This window comes from Colossoma macropomum, unplaced genomic scaffold (genome assembly GCF_904425465.1).
Source record: "Colossoma macropomum unplaced genomic scaffold, Colossoma_macropomum, whole genome shotgun sequence".
NCBI classification, from domain to species: Eukaryota; Metazoa; Chordata; class Actinopteri; order Characiformes; family Serrasalmidae; genus Colossoma; species Colossoma macropomum.
The window spans coordinates 13,653,753-13,672,691 of NW_023494809.1; the positions used below are offsets into that span (position 1 = coordinate 13,653,753).

At 38.6% G+C, this 18,939-nt stretch overlaps 1 protein-coding gene across 1 annotated transcript in view; it reads left to right on the forward strand.

Annotated features, from left to right (window-relative positions):
- galnt1 (UDP-N-acetyl-alpha-D-galactosamine:polypeptide N-acetylgalactosaminyltransferase 1) overlaps positions 1–18,939 on the forward strand; it is a 149,847-nt gene that overhangs the window by 98,689 nt on the left and 32,219 nt on the right. The window contains exon 5 of the mRNA XM_036558183.1: positions 7,264–7,430. Within this exon, the coding sequence (XP_036414076.1) occupies positions 7,264–7,430 (167 nt within the window). The remainder of the gene's footprint in view (positions 1–7,263; positions 7,431–18,939) is intronic.

An 18,939-nucleotide genomic window follows, 5' to 3' on the forward strand; every position in this document is an offset into this window, starting at 1 on the left:
TAAAACTGCCAGCGCTGTTGGAATGTTTTAATGAATTAAGCTTTCGCATGATCAAACACATGATCCTTAATAATTTCGGTCCAAATAATACAAGCTTGTTTTCAGTCATGTCACAGTGAGGGTTCAACAGTGTGTTTGTAATATATTGCAAAGCAGATCACAGTAACAGTGTGTAGGAGTATACAGTCTTGTACAAAAGTTTGGACACCCCAGTCAAACAGGTTTTGTTGATTTGTTAAGTGAAAAAAGCTAACACATTCTTTACAGAGAACGCACTTCTGCAAAAAATAAAATGTACAGTAAAATTTATAGACAAAAATGCCTTATGTAAATGGATTCTCAGTGGAAGATGTTCACTCATTTTCACTTGGAGAATCAAAAAGACATGTCATTTGACCGAGATCGTTTAAACTTCTGCATACGACTGTGCAATCTGTCTGTTTGGTCATCATCATATAGGCCAAGGGTTAGCAACATGCGGCTCTTTTACTGCCCTGTTGCGGCTCCACAGCAGAATTAGATTTTTAGGTAAAATAAAAATACTTCTCCTTGGAAGTAAAATAAAGCTCTGCTGATTGTTCTAACACAGTTTTAACGATAAATTGTCTTCAACAATGGAATTAATGCAGCCCACAACTACTAATTCACCAAACTTTAACCCTGAAATGCAGAAAACAATCTCGCCTAGCTAGTAGCTAACGAAAAGTCAAAGAGAGAGATTTAAGATGGACATCAATAATTTGAAGATGAATAGCCGTATTTGCATTTTCAATCACCCTAGTTTGTTTCCTAATATGTTTAATCTGCAGCAAGAAACTGTCAAACACTAAAAAGTCACGAATTTTCCCGTTCCACCTTAAATCGTGCAGCAGTTACATTCTGGTGCATCAGGGGCCTTTTAAGGTGAAACGAGAAAATTGGAACAAGAAGCTGGCGAATGAGAAAAAGTCGAACATTGAAAGACATTTTACAATAAACTATTCTACTTTTGTTTCCTGCTGGAGATGTGAGAAAACCGGCTATAGTTGAGCTAAAGCTTAAAGCAGAGCAAAGTAAGTCTGCATTTTCGTTACTGAGACATATTTACACCCATACTGAGACATATATACAGCCAAGATGGTAAACTGGATATGAACTATTGTGGCTCCCAAGGTGGTTTGATTTTTATTGAAAGGACAAAATGGCTCTTCTTAACATTTGGGTTGCGGACCCCTGTACTAGGCCTAGTGTCCAGTATTTCAGGCTGTGCTGTCTGAAAGTTATAAACTGACCGTCCTTGGCAGGTTGAAATCTTCAATTTCTAAATAGTCCATACAACTAATCAAACAATGTATGTCACTGAGAGATTATATTTTAATAGAGAAAAAAATAGTCTGCTGTTTTTGTCTGGTCGTAATTGCATTGAATATAAGGGATTTCGTCTCCAGGCTGAGAGATAAGGAGAAGATGTGTGTGCGTGAGCGGAGGTTCTGTTCTGGCCTGGTAAGAGACGGCGAAGTCTCCGGGCTCCATTTTAATCAGACAGGTAGCAAGAGGCCGGCGAATCAGACGCCTCGCTGCAAATTAAACTGATGTTAGGGACCTGAAAGTGGCATCAGGTTAATGAATTTAAAAGAGGAGTCTAGATGTGTGTGTGTCTGTGTCTGTGTGTGTGTGTGTGTGTGTGTGCGCATGTGCATGTGCGTTTCCTGAGACTGACAATAGGCTAATGAGTTTAAGGAGGATGGGGCATTGAGGGCCAGTGTTACTGCAGTGATGGGACATGGTGGGCTACAACCCCTCCGCTTGATTTAATTAGAGTGTGTGTGTGTGTGTGTGTGTGTGTGTGTGTGTGTGTGTGTATTCACATTTAGAGTGTAATTTGGATAGAATTTGTAGTGTGTGTGTGCGCACATCAATTCTGTAGTGCTCTGGTTAGCGGCCCGGTTATGGTTTGTGATAGAAATAGCACTGCACAAAACATTGTGTACAGCTATACTGCATAGAATGTGTTGTATGCAAAAGTGTATGTGTCAGATTACGTGTTTTATTGATTTTCTAACTGAAGATAAGTTAACTCATCCAAGGAACAACTTTGCTACTTTTCTGCAAATGTTAGTGCACAGTTTTATTTATTAGCTAAGTTTAATATATTGGGAAAAAAATAAAACATTAAATGTGAAAGGTGCCGTAAGTTGCCATAACCATAATGTGGCACAGGCCACGTTTTTTTTCCCCCAATACATTAATTAAGCAAATAAACAGTAATTGTGAAGTAAAATGTGCAGATGTGTCTTCTCTGTAGAGGATGTATATCTAATTTTCACTTAGAAAATCAACGGAACATATGGTTTGACCAGGGGTGCCCAAACTTTTCTATACGACTAGATTTTAATGGAGTCAAATTAAATATAGTAAAGTTATCATGGTTGATAGTGGCTAACACTTGACAAATTTCCTGTCAAAGGTACAGGGTGAAGTTACGATGTGCCTAGGCTAGTAATGTTAGCTGAGGTAACAGACAGTTAACATTTGACTGTTTACTGCCTTTAAATTTCAATCTACATGTCACCTACCATTGATTCCTGTGGTCTCGTTCTGGGTTTAATTTAATGTAGTAATAGGAAACTGCTGAGTGACATGCTGTGGCGTTTAGAGAAGCAGAGCAGCACTGGAAGTTGCAGATCAGCAGCTTACGTTGATGCCAAATGTCAGTAAGGGTTGAGAGTTTTAACAGAGTTTGTAGTCTGTGCAAGGTTTAACACTAACAGTTGTCCGAATGCCTGAATGCCCAGGAAAGTAGAATATTAATCTGGGACTTTTATATTAATTGTCTTCAAGTGCATAAGTGCGCTTATTTATGTTTGAAAAATGTTTTTAAAAGCAAAACTTTATTTAGGACAATATAAGTTATTCAGGAAAGTAGATTTTCAGTCCCCTTCGCTGGCTGGGCAAGTTGGGGAAAAGTTCGTGTTGAGCCCTGGGTCTATTGCAGAAAGAGATGTCCTGTAGTGTTTCTGTAGTTGTTGGTCACATGCATTTATGTGTGTATTTACTACCCTTTATTGTAGAGCACTGCCGTTTAGGAGCTGTGTTTTTGGGTTGATTGTAAGCCAACGTCAATCCAGTCAGCTGCGTCAGGGCAAACAGGAAGTGAGGCAGGAAGTAGGAGCGTGTGTCCCATTTTAGCACTCCAGGTCCAACAAACACTGACTTTCCTGTCCCTACCGACACACACACACACTGGCACAGAATACTGCACTTACATAATCCCCTGATTGTTATGAAACAACAAGAAAACCTCAAAAACCCCACCTCCCAGCACCCCTTCCATCATTAAACCCACCAGTCACTGCCTGACCGAAAAGGACACTGACAATTGAGAAAGTCCACTGGGAATAACAGGCACATGTGTTCTATAGATACTGTCCTGTAATTGTACTTGCATGTCTTTGTTTGTGTGTGTGTGCGCATGAGTGTGTGTTTGAGCATTTAAAATTCTAGAACTCTGTCTCTGTCTCTGTTCAAGGTGTCTGATATTGGCAATGCTGGAGTGGGTAATCAGTAGAGTCAGCGAATTCCTGGTGGGCTCCACTTACCATATAGATGCACTTTAAAGCACAACACATACTAACACACCACCACTACGTCAGTGTTGCTGCAGTGCTGAGAATGATCTACCACCCAAATAATACCTGTTCTGTGATGGTCCTGTGGGGGTCTTAACCATTGAAGAGCGGTGTGAAAGGGGGCTAATAAAGTAAGCAGAGAAACAGATAGAGTCTGTAATTGTAAATTGTACTACAGAGTGCACCTTTATGGTAAGTGGAACTGATAAAACAGGCAATAAGTGTAGAAATACAGAGGTGGTTTTAATGAAGTGGCCAGTCAGTGTAAATAATAAATAAGAGTAAGAAATGAAGAAGGTGGAAATGTGCAGAAAATGTGTGTAGAGTTTAGGGTGTCCTGAAAACAAACAAGTCTCACTCTGGCTCTGGACATTGTTATGCATGTTAGGCTCTTTCTATATCTACTGATGTGATATTCGACTGCTTCTAAACTGGAATTTGAGTCCTCTGAGTCTTTTTATGCCCAATTAGTGAAGATCTGATCAAGTAGTGTTTAGATGATGACTTTCATCTTTTTCAGTTTAATGGCAGTAATGTTGCTGCTTCATTAGATTCCATTCATGTTGTTCGAAATGTAATATTTGCACTAGTTAAGCATGTTTTTAGATTTTGTTTGTCGTTATATCTTCAATTCCACCCAGTGTGCTCCGAAACAATGTCTGAAATCTGTTAAATCTAAGGTTTGGTCATTTTTAAATGATTTGACTGACTGATTTGTATGGGATAAATTATCTGTGTCGATTTAAAATATCATAGGCAGGACATTCACGTCAGTCTTAGGATTTAAATTGAATGGGTCCAAACAACAAAATCTAACTCCCAGATAATATCAGATAGAATAACATTAGGGCCTTAAAGTGAGCTCATTCTGCTTCATAAATGCCCAACAGGACAAAAATCGCACCGCCTTGTGAGAGGTACTCTCAAGATATTACATTTTTATTCTGCTTTTAATTAGGCCATCTGCAAAAATATTGTACATTACAGTTGTTCTGTCTTTGAGGATAAAGAAACTGTGCCAAGTCACGCTCCATTTTAGTGATTAGCTTTGTCTCCTGGTCACCAAAAAACTGAGGTGCTGTTGTCTATTAGCACGCTTAGTTATTACTTTACCCTGAGGTAAATTCAAACAGGACGACTCTTACCGAAGGAGCTCCAGGTCTGATGAATTCTAGAAGGTAATTTGCACCAGAATTATTACTTGTAAAAGCTGGGGACTTTGCAGATTTGCACTGGATTAAAACCACGAGTATCTCTGGTATCTACCTTGATCTCAAATGATCCTGGAAAAAAAATATTTAATTGTTCAAATGGGAACTGGATTGAAATATTAAAATTATTACTGGTTATGCTTCAGTTTTCAAATTTCTAATTTCCTAATGCAAAACTCTTCACATGTGAAATTGATCAAAAAAAGAAACAAAATAATTGAAACATGGCAAGGATGTACAATCTAGAATTCATCACACTGTGTTTAAAACAACACACTAATGGGCTATACCCTGTGTTAATTGTTTTTAGCAGCACAGAATAAATAGGAGAATAGATATTACTGAATAAAACTCTGCAAGTTTTAGATATGCTGATGGAAGTCAAATTAGCATGAACAGTTTGATTTTCCTAGGCAGAATACAGCGTCAGCATGGTATTAGTTTATTTAAATAAAGAATTGAAAATTAAAGTATTGAATTGTTTACCATTGTGTATTGGAAAGCACTGAACTTACAACATTGTGTAGCACTACTTGTATCCCTATATTACTATCCAGTGCAGCCCAGAGGAGGATGGTTCCCCCTTTTCAGGTTTTGGTTCCTTTCAGTGTTTCTTCCTCATGCTCTCAGGGAGTTTTTCCTGCCTCTGTTGCCCCTCGGCTTGATCATTAGGGGTCTCGACCTGGATTTCTGGAAGGACAATGGGCTCAATGTGAAGTGTTTTGCACCAGTTTCAGGTGCAGATCAGACGCATTCTACCCGCCTGTTATGTACGAAACTGGCACACAAACCTGAATGTGCAGTTTATAGGGAATGTGCAGAATGCAGAATGCAATTCTGTGCCTCATGCAAATGCACTTGAAGGTGGGTCACGCTGAATGTGGCAGGAGTATGCTAAAGGGAATGAAGATATTGGTAGTGCGGCTGATTATGTATTCTTCTGGATTGATCGTGACTCTGGGCTCACATTGCCACTTTGCTCACTGCTTAGTTTTAGTGGTGTTGCGTCATCAGCACATGCACATGGCTGTTCAGTGCATGTTTGAAAACTATCTGGCTTGACACAGTGTATTCACATGCTGTTTTGCAAAACAATATATATAAATTATAGAACAAAAAAGGAAAAAGACAGTGGTCCCCAGGAAAAAGACAGTGATCATACGTCACATATGCAACACATTGTCTCAATGGCTGCGCTTTCATAAGTCGACAACAAACTGAATCAAAATTGTATTTTGAGTGTAGTGGCAAGGTGGCAGATCCGAGTGGTCCACAACGCTCAAGGTTGCATAGCATCAACATAAAGCAGCCCTCTCCATAGGCAAACAATAGCATCGTCAGCGCAAAGTGGTTATGATGCTTATCATCTGAAAGCACCCTTATGCGTTGATTTTTCTCCGCCTTTTAAAACCAACTGTAAATTTGTGTTAGTGTCTCAAAGGTGTGTTGTTAAGTGCCTTCTTCTAACAATGGCAACAGATACACTGAATACACAGAGCCTCAAAAACATACTGTAAGAATATTTACCATCACAAAAACATTGTTTCAGTTCTTAAGATCAGATGTATGTATGTGAGAAGACAGTGACAATTTACTGTACTTTCATTATCTCTTTTGTCTAAAACTCCGCTATGTCACTGTATGTTTTAAACTCCATGCAGTCAGGTGTTCCTGTATGCAGTTTGTGGTCCTCTGCTGAGCCATAGTAAATCAAACGTTAATTTCAGACTCATTGTGAGCGCATATTCCAGACGAATCATGGCACATTTTGGACTGAGCCTGTGCTCATACATACATCATGGCCCATAGTCTTTGTAAAATGTAAAAACAAATAAAGCTGAATTGAATTGACTGGCTTCTTTTCTGGTTGACAGTATTTTTTTGGCTTACGCAAACAAATACTGTTAATTACGTCACTCTCTTTGCTTCGATTGGTTAGCATTTATTCCTGATTGTGCCTGCTCTGGTTGTCAGCTGTGCTCATAAGTTAAATTTGAATTCACTAGTTTGTCAAATATATATTCAAATTTTAAATACATCATTTTTCAAGGATAACATTACTGCAGTGGTTATTAGTCTGGAAGTGCAAGGTTGTCTAAAAACATACATTATTTTACATTTAAGTTTGCCATCTGAAGCAGACCATAGAGAGAAGAAAAAATGCCTATTTACCTGTTATTATTCAAAGTGGACGTATCTGTTTATTCAGAGGTGCTAGAGGGTTGTTGGATGTGTACAAATATTCCCAAAATAGATTTTGTTTTCCTTTATTTATAGTCAGCAATGGTGTGGTCTGTGGTATGTTTGGGAGCTATCTGTTTGACTAACTGGCCTGAACACTATATTTGAATTTGCCTGTTTTCATTGAACATGACAAATACATTAAGTGTAGAATTTGAAGTTCTTTACATTTCTAACTGGTTCTGCTCTCCATCTCTCTGTAGGTGTAAGACAAAAGTGTATCCAGACGATCTTCCCCGGACGAGCGTGGTGATTGTGTTCCATAACGAAGCGTGGACTACGCTACTGCGCACCGTCCACAGTGTCATCAACAGATCCCCACGACACCTGCTGGAAGAAGTGGTGCTGGTGGATGACGCCAGTGAGAGAGGTGTGTGTGTGTGTGTGGGTGCATGTCCTCAGAAAAGCCCTTTGAATTTTCTCTCCATTAAAAATGGATGCTATTAGAATATATTCAAATGTGTACCAGTACTACAGGGATGTGACATGCTTTTGTTTCCGTGCCCAGAAGTGAATTGGCAGCTTTGTGTGTGTGTGTGTGTGTGTGTGTGTGTGTGTTTAATACATCTGGAGGAAAAAGATGGCTGGTGACCCTTAGAGTGTTAACGTCAAAGCTGAATTTTAGATGGCAGTTTTTTGGAAGCGTGTGGAGAAAGAAAGGGAGCGGGAGAGAGAGAGACATTCGGAAATCAGTGGGTTTGAGTGGCTTTATTCTGCTGAATCTCTGATCTGTGTGTGGGTGTGTAGTGCTAGTCTTTTAGCAGTTACATGGAACAGAAGCCTGTAATTTGGCTAGATTGAGGGATTAGTAGGCATAATGAACACTTACTTTGAATTCCACCATCTCTCTTTTTCACCCACACACAGAGACACATCTAATAGTGCTTGTAGATATATTGTCTGTACTGGTGTACTGGTGTTAGTGTCACACAATGATATTGATTTTCCTTAAATTGATACCAGGGCTCCCACACATCCTAAAAAAGTCTTGAAACAGATTTGGAACATTGAAGTTCATAACATGTAATTTCTTTTTTTTTAATCATAGTGGAATTAAATTTAGGGATGTGGGTATGTACACACTGTTCAGAAGTTTTAAAAGGTATTGACCATTAGTCAGTTCATACGTCAAATGTGTTTGTGATGTCATGACAGTCAGTGCATTTACACATGTCCACCTATTCAACCTCTAGCAGGTTACACGCACCACATCATTCACAGTGAAGTTATAAGGAGTGTTTTAGCCCAGTCTTCTTTTTGAATGAGTCATAATACACAACATACAACAGAGCTCATTTACATATATCAGTCTTAAAGACACAGTAAGAGAATTTCATTGCAAAATGCTGTCCATTTTTGGAACAATTTTGGATAGAACATGTTTTTATGAATAGAGTAACAGACATATAATAGAAGACACCTTTTTATTTCTCTAAGGTGGTATTATAATGTAGCATTTTTTTCTTTCTATATTTTTTGTATATGGAAAGCTTAGTCCCAACACTGTATATCATGACAAAAGTGGTCTATAGTGATTTTTGCAACAAAACCCTTTTAGTTAGTGATGTCAGGAGAAAAGATACAGTGCAAGAAATGTACAATATGAGCCCTTTAATGGATCAGGTGTTGGTTAAAATAAGCCTGATCCAGTTCAGATCTTTTGTTTCGATTTTACACTCTATTTACTTAACTGTCGTAGATGCACCATAAACTGATGCCGACAACCTGTAGTGGTGAGGCACATTTTCAGAAGGTAACAAGGGGCTCTAAATGTCTAAAGTCTGGAGCTGCTTTAAGGTCAAAAATTAAAACTTCTTTGTGTTTCTGCTGTGTTTAAACTAGCCACCATTTGGCTAAATGTAGGCATGTAAAATGTGAGCAAGCAGTTATTTTATATGTATGTTTTCTGTTGCTTGTAGCGAGGGTCATGTCACCAAAACCATGTAGAAAATACTGCTCCCATTCCTTTTTTTCCTGCGAGACCAATTAAAAAATGAAATGATCACAGAAAAGTTTTACTTTACCAGTTTCGCGCAGTGCTTCTGTTGTTAAACTGGCATTTGCAGAAACACGTTCAAAACTTAGAGATAAGAACAGGCTACTGTACATGAATGTATTCACAAACCTATGAATTGATTATTTGGAATTAATGCCCATGGTATGTGTAACTTGTGAACGCTTTATACACGTTTTGTAAACTATAAATTTGTTATTTCACGTACGTAGTCCATAAAAAACGATGCAGAATATTAACTGGATCATAAGTAAATAAACACCTTGTAAAGTGTTGAAAAAGTAAGCAAGTATGAAAACATATTTGTCCAAAGTGTCACATTATGCACATAGTAAAATGAAGAAAGTTTACTGTAGAATTAATTGGCAGCCTCACATATCTTACCTGAATTGTACATCTGTGAAAACAGTAGACTGGATTAGACACAGTATCAGCTGGTACTCCATATTAAAGGATCGAATTGGTGGTGAATCGCGATATTCCTAATTAAATTTCTAAGAAGATTCCCAGCAAACAGGTGATTTTATATATTAAACTGATTCAGAACAGTCTGCTAGCCAAAACTGTTCAGCCGTTGTGTGATCAGAAGCTGACCACTGATAATGGCAAAACTGACACTCACTGAAAAGATCATGCAATCTCAAAGCATATATCTGTTCTTTTTTAACCAATCAGTTTGAATAAAATAGGCCTATTTTAATTTTTGTATACTGTTTTGTAGTGGAAATTGTATTATTTTAAATGGCTATTAAAATCACTGAATTCATGTAGCCACCCTGTGGAACATAACAAGCATTATATTATTGCCAGCATTTGATTCCATGACATAGCGGTGTCCCTGTTGCCATGGCTTTAGTGTCAGTTTTATAGGAGAAAACAGGACAAAACAAACTGTCAGGTTACATTCTTCTAGCATAGAGTACCAATACTATAAGAATCATGGGCTCACTAACTTTTTTAATGTAAACTTAAATATCATCTGAAACTATGATAGCAGGATGGCTTCCAAACTTCATTGACAGTAACCAAACCGTTGCCCACAGTTTTTGACAGATTGGTGGGGGTTAGCTTGGACAGTAATGTAAATTTAGGCAACCTTTATCTTCTGTAGAATTGCTGTGATAAACAAGATCACCGTGATCCAATTCAGTACTACCTGTGAGCATAGCGTACATTTTCCCTGATATTAATATAATTCTAATTACCATCTAGACTAGCTTCTAATAATTTATAATGATAACTATATTCTGCACAGACAGCATGCAATACTTTAACATCCAGTGACTTTAGTTTGGTTGGAAACCAAAAAAATGCCAAACTGGCAAATAGGCACCCTTCTTCTGGACAAGCTTGTCCATTTTACTTTCTACTGGAGAGCAAATATCGTTTACTGGAGTTTCTTTGTTTCATTTGCATATTCCCCAGCTTTCTTTGCCAGACTGAAAATCGGTGTTATAATCTTTTGATTATGCGATTTAAGCATGTTAGTTACTTGATGTTCTTTTTGTAGAGCCTATAATTAAGCAGTTTTCTCTATTGTATATATTTTAACTGACTATAGATTTGAATAATCATATAAAAATACATAGTTGAATAAAACAAAGCAATATTAAAAAAATCACGTTGCATGTGAAAGAGAACGAAAGCACAAATATCAATTGTCAGCCCAGGCCTAGGTGGGGTGCGGGGGTGGGGGAGGATGTGGGGGCTACTGGGGTTACATAATTAGCCTGTGCTTTGATTTTGCCAGGATATATTATATCTAATTGGACAGCTGCACAGCTTAATTCAGAGGCTTTTCTTTACATACCACACAAAGTGGATTTGGGGCATTGGCATCCCTAAGGGTGATCTGTATTTTATGTAGCTGTCATATTTTCAATTGAATGATGAAATTTTCTTCTTGGCATCATTTTTGGTCTTGTCTTCAATGTCCTGGGTTTGCAGCCACAGAACAGGCCATGTTTGTGGTGCGTGCCCTCATTATTTCACTTACAAATAAACAGGTCTAGTGTTTCAAGTGTGGCATTTATATTTGGAATAGTTTGCTGTTAACTCTCAATATGTCCAAAAAGCTGTCACTGCCAGTGAAACGAGCCATCATTAGGCTGAAAAATGAAAAGGAACTGTGGTAGACAGCTAAAATAGCAGTACGTTTGTCAACATTCAAATATTTATGGAACTGACTGTATCATGATATTGAATATTATCAGTATTTCCCAGTGCTGTTTTTTTGAACACAGCAGCAGTCAGCAGAAGTAGAGCTCCCACTAGGTATAGGCCCCTGTACACTAAACATTTAACATGCCCTCTGGTTGGATTACTGAGCAATCATGCGTCTGTCTCTTCGGTATGGCCAGAGTCTCTGACTGTGACCAACATGGCCTGTGTGATTCCTCTGGGCCTGAGCGAAGAGTTTGTAGGCACCGCTGCCTTGGCCTCTGGAAACATCACTCACACACATCCTGCAGCAAACTACGCAGCTGACAACACACTGACCTAGGGCCATGTGCACATGTGCGGGTGTACACACACCCACACTTCTGCACACAGGGAATGCCATAGAGTTATGACCTGGGGGGACATTCAGTCTTTCCATTTAAGCACTCAGCATGTCCCCTTTGTTCATTTCAAAATCACAATACAATTCAGAAGGAAAAATCAGTGTGGTGATATTATCCATTGTGTGTGTGTGTATATACAACAAATGATTCAAGGAACGGGCATTCTGACTAATTTTGATATTTATGTAAACATGAGAGTTAATGAACGAATATTTGGTTAACTACAAGAAAGGAAAAAACAGCTGTTTGCCTGATGAGATATCATAATACACAAATGCAGGAAATTGGTGCACTGGTGCTAGCATGCTAAAAGAATTAAGTGGATGCATTTTAAAATGTCAGTATGAATGCTGTATATCCATTTATAGCAAATTTAAAGAATAGCTATAGCGTTAGCCGTCTAGCGGTATGTGGTGACTCATGGGCTTCTACGTGAGGTTTTTTTTTCTTTGGTGCAGGACTAGCTAGCATTTTAGTTTGTCAAGGTAACACTGAAAACAAAAAAAATATCTTCAGTTTTCAGTTCTAGGTAAGGCAGCTAGAGTATTTAGCCTAATTGCAGCTACAGTGCTGTTGACTTCTTAATCATATCTTTAACAATGCATCTTTGGCAATGCGCTCACGTTAAGGCACTCGTGTTTTGTTGTAAAGTTTAGTATAATACACTTACTAAACCTTGAATGCAGGCACAACTGTCACATTTTACATTGATATTACTATCCCATTTCCAGAAAAGTTGGGACGCTGTGCAAAATAAATGAAAACAGAATGCAGTGATGTGCAGATCATAAACAGAATGCAAAACAGACATGATTCTGTAGTAGAAGTCACTGCATGGGCTCACGAACCCTTCAGAAAACCATTGTCTGCAAGCATAGTTCGTCACTGCATTCACAAATGAAAGTTCTACCATTTTCTTCTTGGCATCATTTTTGGTCTTGTCTTCAATGTTTTTTTTTCCCTGGGTTTGCAGCCTCAGAAATAAAATTTGATAATGTTGTCACTTACATTAGCATTAAGCTCCTTGTTCCATGGCCATGTTTGTGGTGTGTGCCCTCATTATTTCACTTACAAATAAACAGATAGAAGGTCTAGAGTTTCAAGTGTGGCATTTACATTTGGAATAGTTTGCTGTTAACTCTCAATATGTCCAAAAAGCTGTCACTGCCAGTGAAGAAATCACTGCATGGGCTCAGGAACACTTCAGAAAACCATTGTCTGCAAGCATAGTTTGTCACTGCATTCACAAATGCAAGTGCAAATTCTACCATGCAAAAAGGTTACCATATATAAACAAGATCCAGAAACGATGGCACTTTCTCTGGGCCTAAGCTCATTTAAGATGTACTGCGGCGAAGTGGAAAAGTGTCCTGTGGTCCGACTAATCAAAATTTGAAATTCTTTTGGGAAATCATGGATGATGTGTCCTCTGGGCTAAAGAGGAGAGGGACTATCCGGCTTGTTATCAGTACACAGTTCAAAAGCCAGCATCAATGATGGTATGGGGGGGCATTAGTGCACATCTGTGGAGACACTGGTAATGCAAAATGATACGCTTGAACGACAGGTTTTGGAGCAACATATGCTGCCATTCAGATGACATCTTTTTCAGGGTCTTTTATTTTAGCAAGACAATGTCAAAACACATTCTGCACGTATTACAACAGCATGGCTCTGTAGTAAAAGAGTCTCTGAAAACATTTGGCACATCATGAAGCTAAAATACCAAAAAGGAGACCTTGAACTGTTGTGCAGCTGAAATCCTATATCAAGCAAGAATGGGAAAACCTTTTACTTTCAAAACTACAGCCATTGGTCTCCTCAGTTGTTAAAAGAAGAGGTGATGCAAGCCAGTGGTAAACATGCCCCTGTCCCAATTTTTTGGAATGTGTTACTGGCATCAAATTCAAAATGGGCATATATTATAGTTTTATAATCATTAATGTAATTACTTTTAGCACAAAAGTGTATTATAATAATAATAGTATGAATAATGAAAATGAATAAGTCAAATATTAATAAACTGACAACAAAAAACATTTTATTGGGTCAGGAAAAAACACTAAAGGCAACAAAAAAAAATGATGAAAGCTTTAAAAAAAAGCATCATTGCATCAAAAAATAAGAGGATCACGCATCCACATGGCAGAAAAAACTACTAAGGAAAACACAGCAAATCTGTCTGAAGAGCCACACGTTCAGGACAGCAGATCCATATTTACTGCAGGTCACCCAGTATCTACCATTTTAGGAAGCTTGGTTTATTGAGGTAGCCCTTTATAACAGACACACAGCAACCAGTGCAGCTCGCTCAGAGGTAAGTTTGACTGGGGCATGATTAATTGGTGGGCCTAGGCTAATTCTGTTGTTTGTTGTGGCATCGTTGCCTCGCCCATCTGCTCCTCTATTTGTCCATGAAAACGGGCTGCTCATCGGTTCGCACTGTTTAAAAGTTTTGGGGACCCCTGTCACAGACAAAGCTTTAGGCCTTAGCTAGCTAGTGTGACACAAGATCACAAAAAAATGCTTTATAGTACGAACGGTCAAATACGGACATGGTGATCAACTTTTTACATAACTCTGTCAATTTTGGTATTTAGACCCTTTTTATAATCCGTATTTAATCTATTGGAAGGACATTATGCTTAATGAAATTTGATACTGGAGTTCATCTTTAATGAGATGCATTGTCAGCTGCTTATGTCCTGGCATTCTCTGCAGTTCCATGCTGCAGGTTCAGTCAAATTATAATTAAAAATGGCATGATGATGCACAATTTATTTATTTATTTATTTACTTGTTTTTAATTAAAAACTCAGCATTTCTTATTCAAACACCAGATTAAGTAACCAAACACTGAAATGAGTTTTGATATCTGTATATTTGAGCAGTACACTCCTGTCACAATTATTACATGATCGCCTGATCGCAATTACTTGAGCTGATCGCAACAATTTTAGGTGACCGCTGTTGTTTTCCACAGATGTTAACTTTCACAGTGTTTTTTGTTGCAGCAAACAGAATATGAATTGGGTGTGTTTACTTGTGCTGGGTTGATGCAAACGCATGGAAATAAAAGAAAGTAGAAAACACATTAATAGAGACACAGCATGTCTCTACAAACACAACAACGTAATGCTTGTTTTTCTCAAGCTCAAGCTGTTTCTGTTGGCTAATTTTTACATCATGTAGCCAGTTTAAGCTTGTGTTTCAGTTTATATGGCAATTAATCATCAATTAAAATTTTATAACCATGACAGGCCTAGCTCCTACAACAGCACTGTTTTTTTTAATCTAATCCCTTCTTTCACAGAGAAATCAGATGGTATGGTCCAAATGTACAAAGACATTGCAGTCCTCATTGTTTTCAGCTCAGTGCCCCAAGGTCTGCCGCGTTGCTGGTCTTTTTAGTCACCCGCATTGGATTCTGACTCTGCTGTCGCCCATTTTTCAGTCAAGGCCATCTGTAAGGCATTGTCTGTTCTCTTGAGAATAGCTGTCCTACTATCTGGTGACTGTGAAGGACACAAAATCTCTCTGTCTCTATCTCTCTCTCTCTCTCTCTCTCTCTCTCTCGTTCTCTGTTATCAGCATGAGTGTTTATATCGGGAAAGCAAATATTGATCCCTGTGTGGCTTTAACCTCTCTTTTTCTCATTAGTGGATTCAAAAGAGTAGATGAAAGTCAAAGCACGCATGTGTGTGTCCGTTTCCTTGTGCGTGTGGACACGCCCACGTCCTCAAATAGACGAGTGTATTATCGGACCTCTTGAGTACAACTCGTTTGTTCTATCTGGCCAGATGTGATGTGGCACAGTGACTATAGAGAGAGAGTGTGTGTGTGTGTGTGTGTGTGTGTGATTACTGCAGGGGAAAGCAGAGCACAAACAAACTTGGCTTAAAATGTAACATTTATATTTTATGCAATTAAACAGGTTCAAGTTAAACATGCTTTTATTCGTGTTCTCTTATTTCTGTATCCGCATCATCTGTGAGTTTCAACAGCTATTGGATACATATTTCTCGAGATAGACCTTGACGACTGCTTTATACTGTAAAAATACAAGGGCTGTAATGACAGAACTGATCAAATTACCTCACACAGGCAGCGCTAAAGTTACATTTATGTTAGATTGATGGGAACGTAGCATTACAAGCCCAACGAGTGCTTCCTTGCAGCCAGGCTTGAACCCTGCTCTTTTGTGTGAAGAACAAGTTACTTAACCATTCAGCTAAACAGCCAATTGCGTAAGTCTCATGTGCACAGCTCAACCTCTAATCTGTAGGTTGCTTGTATAAAAAGAAATAATGGTCTTGCACAGATACTTTTCAAATGATCACACAAAATCCAAAATGTGTTGACCCACTCTCTCCTTCTGTATGAGAACACTGTATGAGCTTTCAATATTTTATCTGTTTCAAGTGGAGCAGCTAAAGACCTACATTGTAAGTTTTGTGGAATAAAACAGAGAGATTTTGTAAACGTATTGACAGACATCCCACAGTGACTTTCGATTGTCATTCAGGTCACTGACACGCGCATTTCACCAGCGGGACACAACAAACTGTTTTCTCAACGCAGCATAGGTGCATGACAAGACAACAATGCTTCTCTCGGTCACTCTCTCCCTCCCTCTCTTCTCCTTCTTTTCTCTGCCATAGGCTTTCGCTCCTGGGGAGAGATAAAGGCCTCCAGTCTAGCTCTCAGCTTAGCCTGATAAAAGGCCTTTATTTTTCCTTTCATTGTAAGTAGAAAGACATTTGAAGGGTGAAAACTGTTTACTGAGCGACAGTTTAAACAGTCCTGCCGCCACAGCTCCACAACGGTGCGAACCTAAGGATGAGTGTGTACACCTCAATAGCAAATGCTTTATGTCTGTGATTAAATAAAGGCTTTCTACAGGCCACACTGTTACTTGAAACAGTAGTTTGCTTTGTTCCTTTTACTCTAAATTAGCCAAACATGTTTGGTGTCTAAAGTTTGCTGCTTTAGTTTTGCATTGGAGATACAAGGCTAATGTAGCTTAGAAGTAATGGAAGCTTATACCACACCAATCAGCATCATACAAACAGCATGCTTAAACTTTTACACATTTGCCTCAAATCTTGTCAAGTGTTTACATAATCTCACATAGACTTGCTTATGTTCTGTGCTTTTGTTAATCTCTGTGGACAGTGGTTTGCCATACTTTGCTCAACAACTTAGTAGGATTTGAGACAAGTATGTGATGATTTGCACAGTTTGTACAATGCTGACTGGTGCAATATAAGCTTCACTTGCGTGTTAGCTACATTAGTCTGTTGTACAAAGTGCGATGCAAATAAAATAAAGAAATTTTACCTTTCTAGCAAAACTAAAGAAGCAAAATTTGGTCAAACTATCACTTGAAACTCTAACATTGTTAGAGACACACTCAGCTATGCCGCCAGGGCTTTTAGTAGCCCCGGCAGTCTTGGTGTTAAGGCCCTCTGAATTTTAACATTTCCCATGGCTTCATTTTGCATGGCAGGTCAGAAAGTTTCCAGGGGTGCATCACACTCATTGCAACTCAAACAGCTTGTGTGTTCTCGATGCCTTTGAATATCTGACCCTTGACCTTCTAAAAAAGTCATTACTCATGACTCATGAATAAAAGCACTGACACTATTTAGTTATTGGGTAATAGTACAGTATTTAGTATACATGCAACTTTTCCTGTTTATGTCATTGAAAATCTGTTCCTTCTATGCTAGAAGGTATGCATTATACTGACGGCACAAACTGACCCACACAGTTGATTTTTTTTCACATCAGTTTAAAAGTATTAGCCCAGATATGACCGATCTAAACACATTTTGAGTCCAACTAATTATTACAACCTGTATTTGGAGTATTTCCAGAATATCTACTGTAAGAGACGAAAACTGCCAAAATATTGTACGGAATACTGCGCTCTTGCATTATTTGGCAAAAAGTCTTTATAGGTGTTGTTCTAATGGGTAGTGCGGTACAGCGCAGTACACTTGCTAATCTGAACCCTCTTACTCTGCTTTTTGAAGAGTCACAGATAGCAGTTCTGGCTAGCTAGTGTTTTTTAGAAAGAGTGGTCATGGTATGTGTTAAAAAAGATGGTTCTTCAAGGGTTCTTTAGTAAAGGTAAATGCTTTCATATATCATATATCATTACACAAAACCTAACCTTACCCAACCCTACCCAAACCCTAACCCTGGCCCTAATCCTAACCCTAACCTTAACCTCAACCCAAAACCTAATCCAAACCCTCATGTGTTTCTGAGAGTCCGTTGAGTGTTTGTTTATTTTAAAAAGGACCACACAAAATAAAGTGTCACCCATTTTTGGTTCTTATAGCACCAAAGAGGGTTCTGCTGTGTTATAACAATCTCAAGCCTGTAACAATAGAGGAACCATTTCACCATGCAAAGAACCCTCATGCAAAGGGTTCTCTGAGTGTTCTTGGTTCTGTATAGACCCATTTTCTTTGCTAAAGAACCCTTGAACAACCATCTTTTTTAAGAGTGTAGTATGGTGTGGTAGGGTTCACTTGGAAGTGGAAGTGGCCACAAAATGCATGATCATGGGTAGAGGTAAGGAAATATTACAATATGGCATTTCGTGTATAGCATTAGTACTCAGTGAACACTGACCAGCTGTATTGCTCATTACAAAGAGAGCATCATTAGGACTGTTTAATTGGATGTGTGCAGTATGATATGTAAACTGTTTAATAATCTTTGTATTCATAGTTTTAATGGCTGTTTTTAAATGTGACACTACTAGCACATTTTGTCTGTGTCAAAATATTGTGATGTGTATCTTGTACTGCCCCATTCAGTGAAAAACCGCCAAATTGGATGTGAGGTTAGGCAAAAATGTCACTATTTTAGGTATTTAGCTATTCAGCAAAAATGACAATTATTAGGCATTTGGCAGAAAATGATAGTATTAGATATACAGCAAAAATGACAGATGAGTGAGAGAAAGGTTGGTAAGTCCTAGAGCCTTATTGAATCTGTCAATATACTCTCCCTCCCTTTCCTCTCTTTCTGTCTCTCAGACTTCTGGGTCATGACCATTGGCATGACAAATCCCCCTGATCATCCTTCACAGTGAAGACTTCGTTCCACCTGTTACAGCTCCAATTCAGCATGAGAGGAATAAAAGAGAGAGAGTGAGAGAGGAGCAAATGTACCTCCTGTCAAAGCGTTTATCGTTACAGGCTGTGTACTCGCCCCTTGTTTGACTAAGCTGTGCTGTGTGTGTGTGTGTGTGTGTGTGTGTGTGTGTGTGTGTGTACACGTAT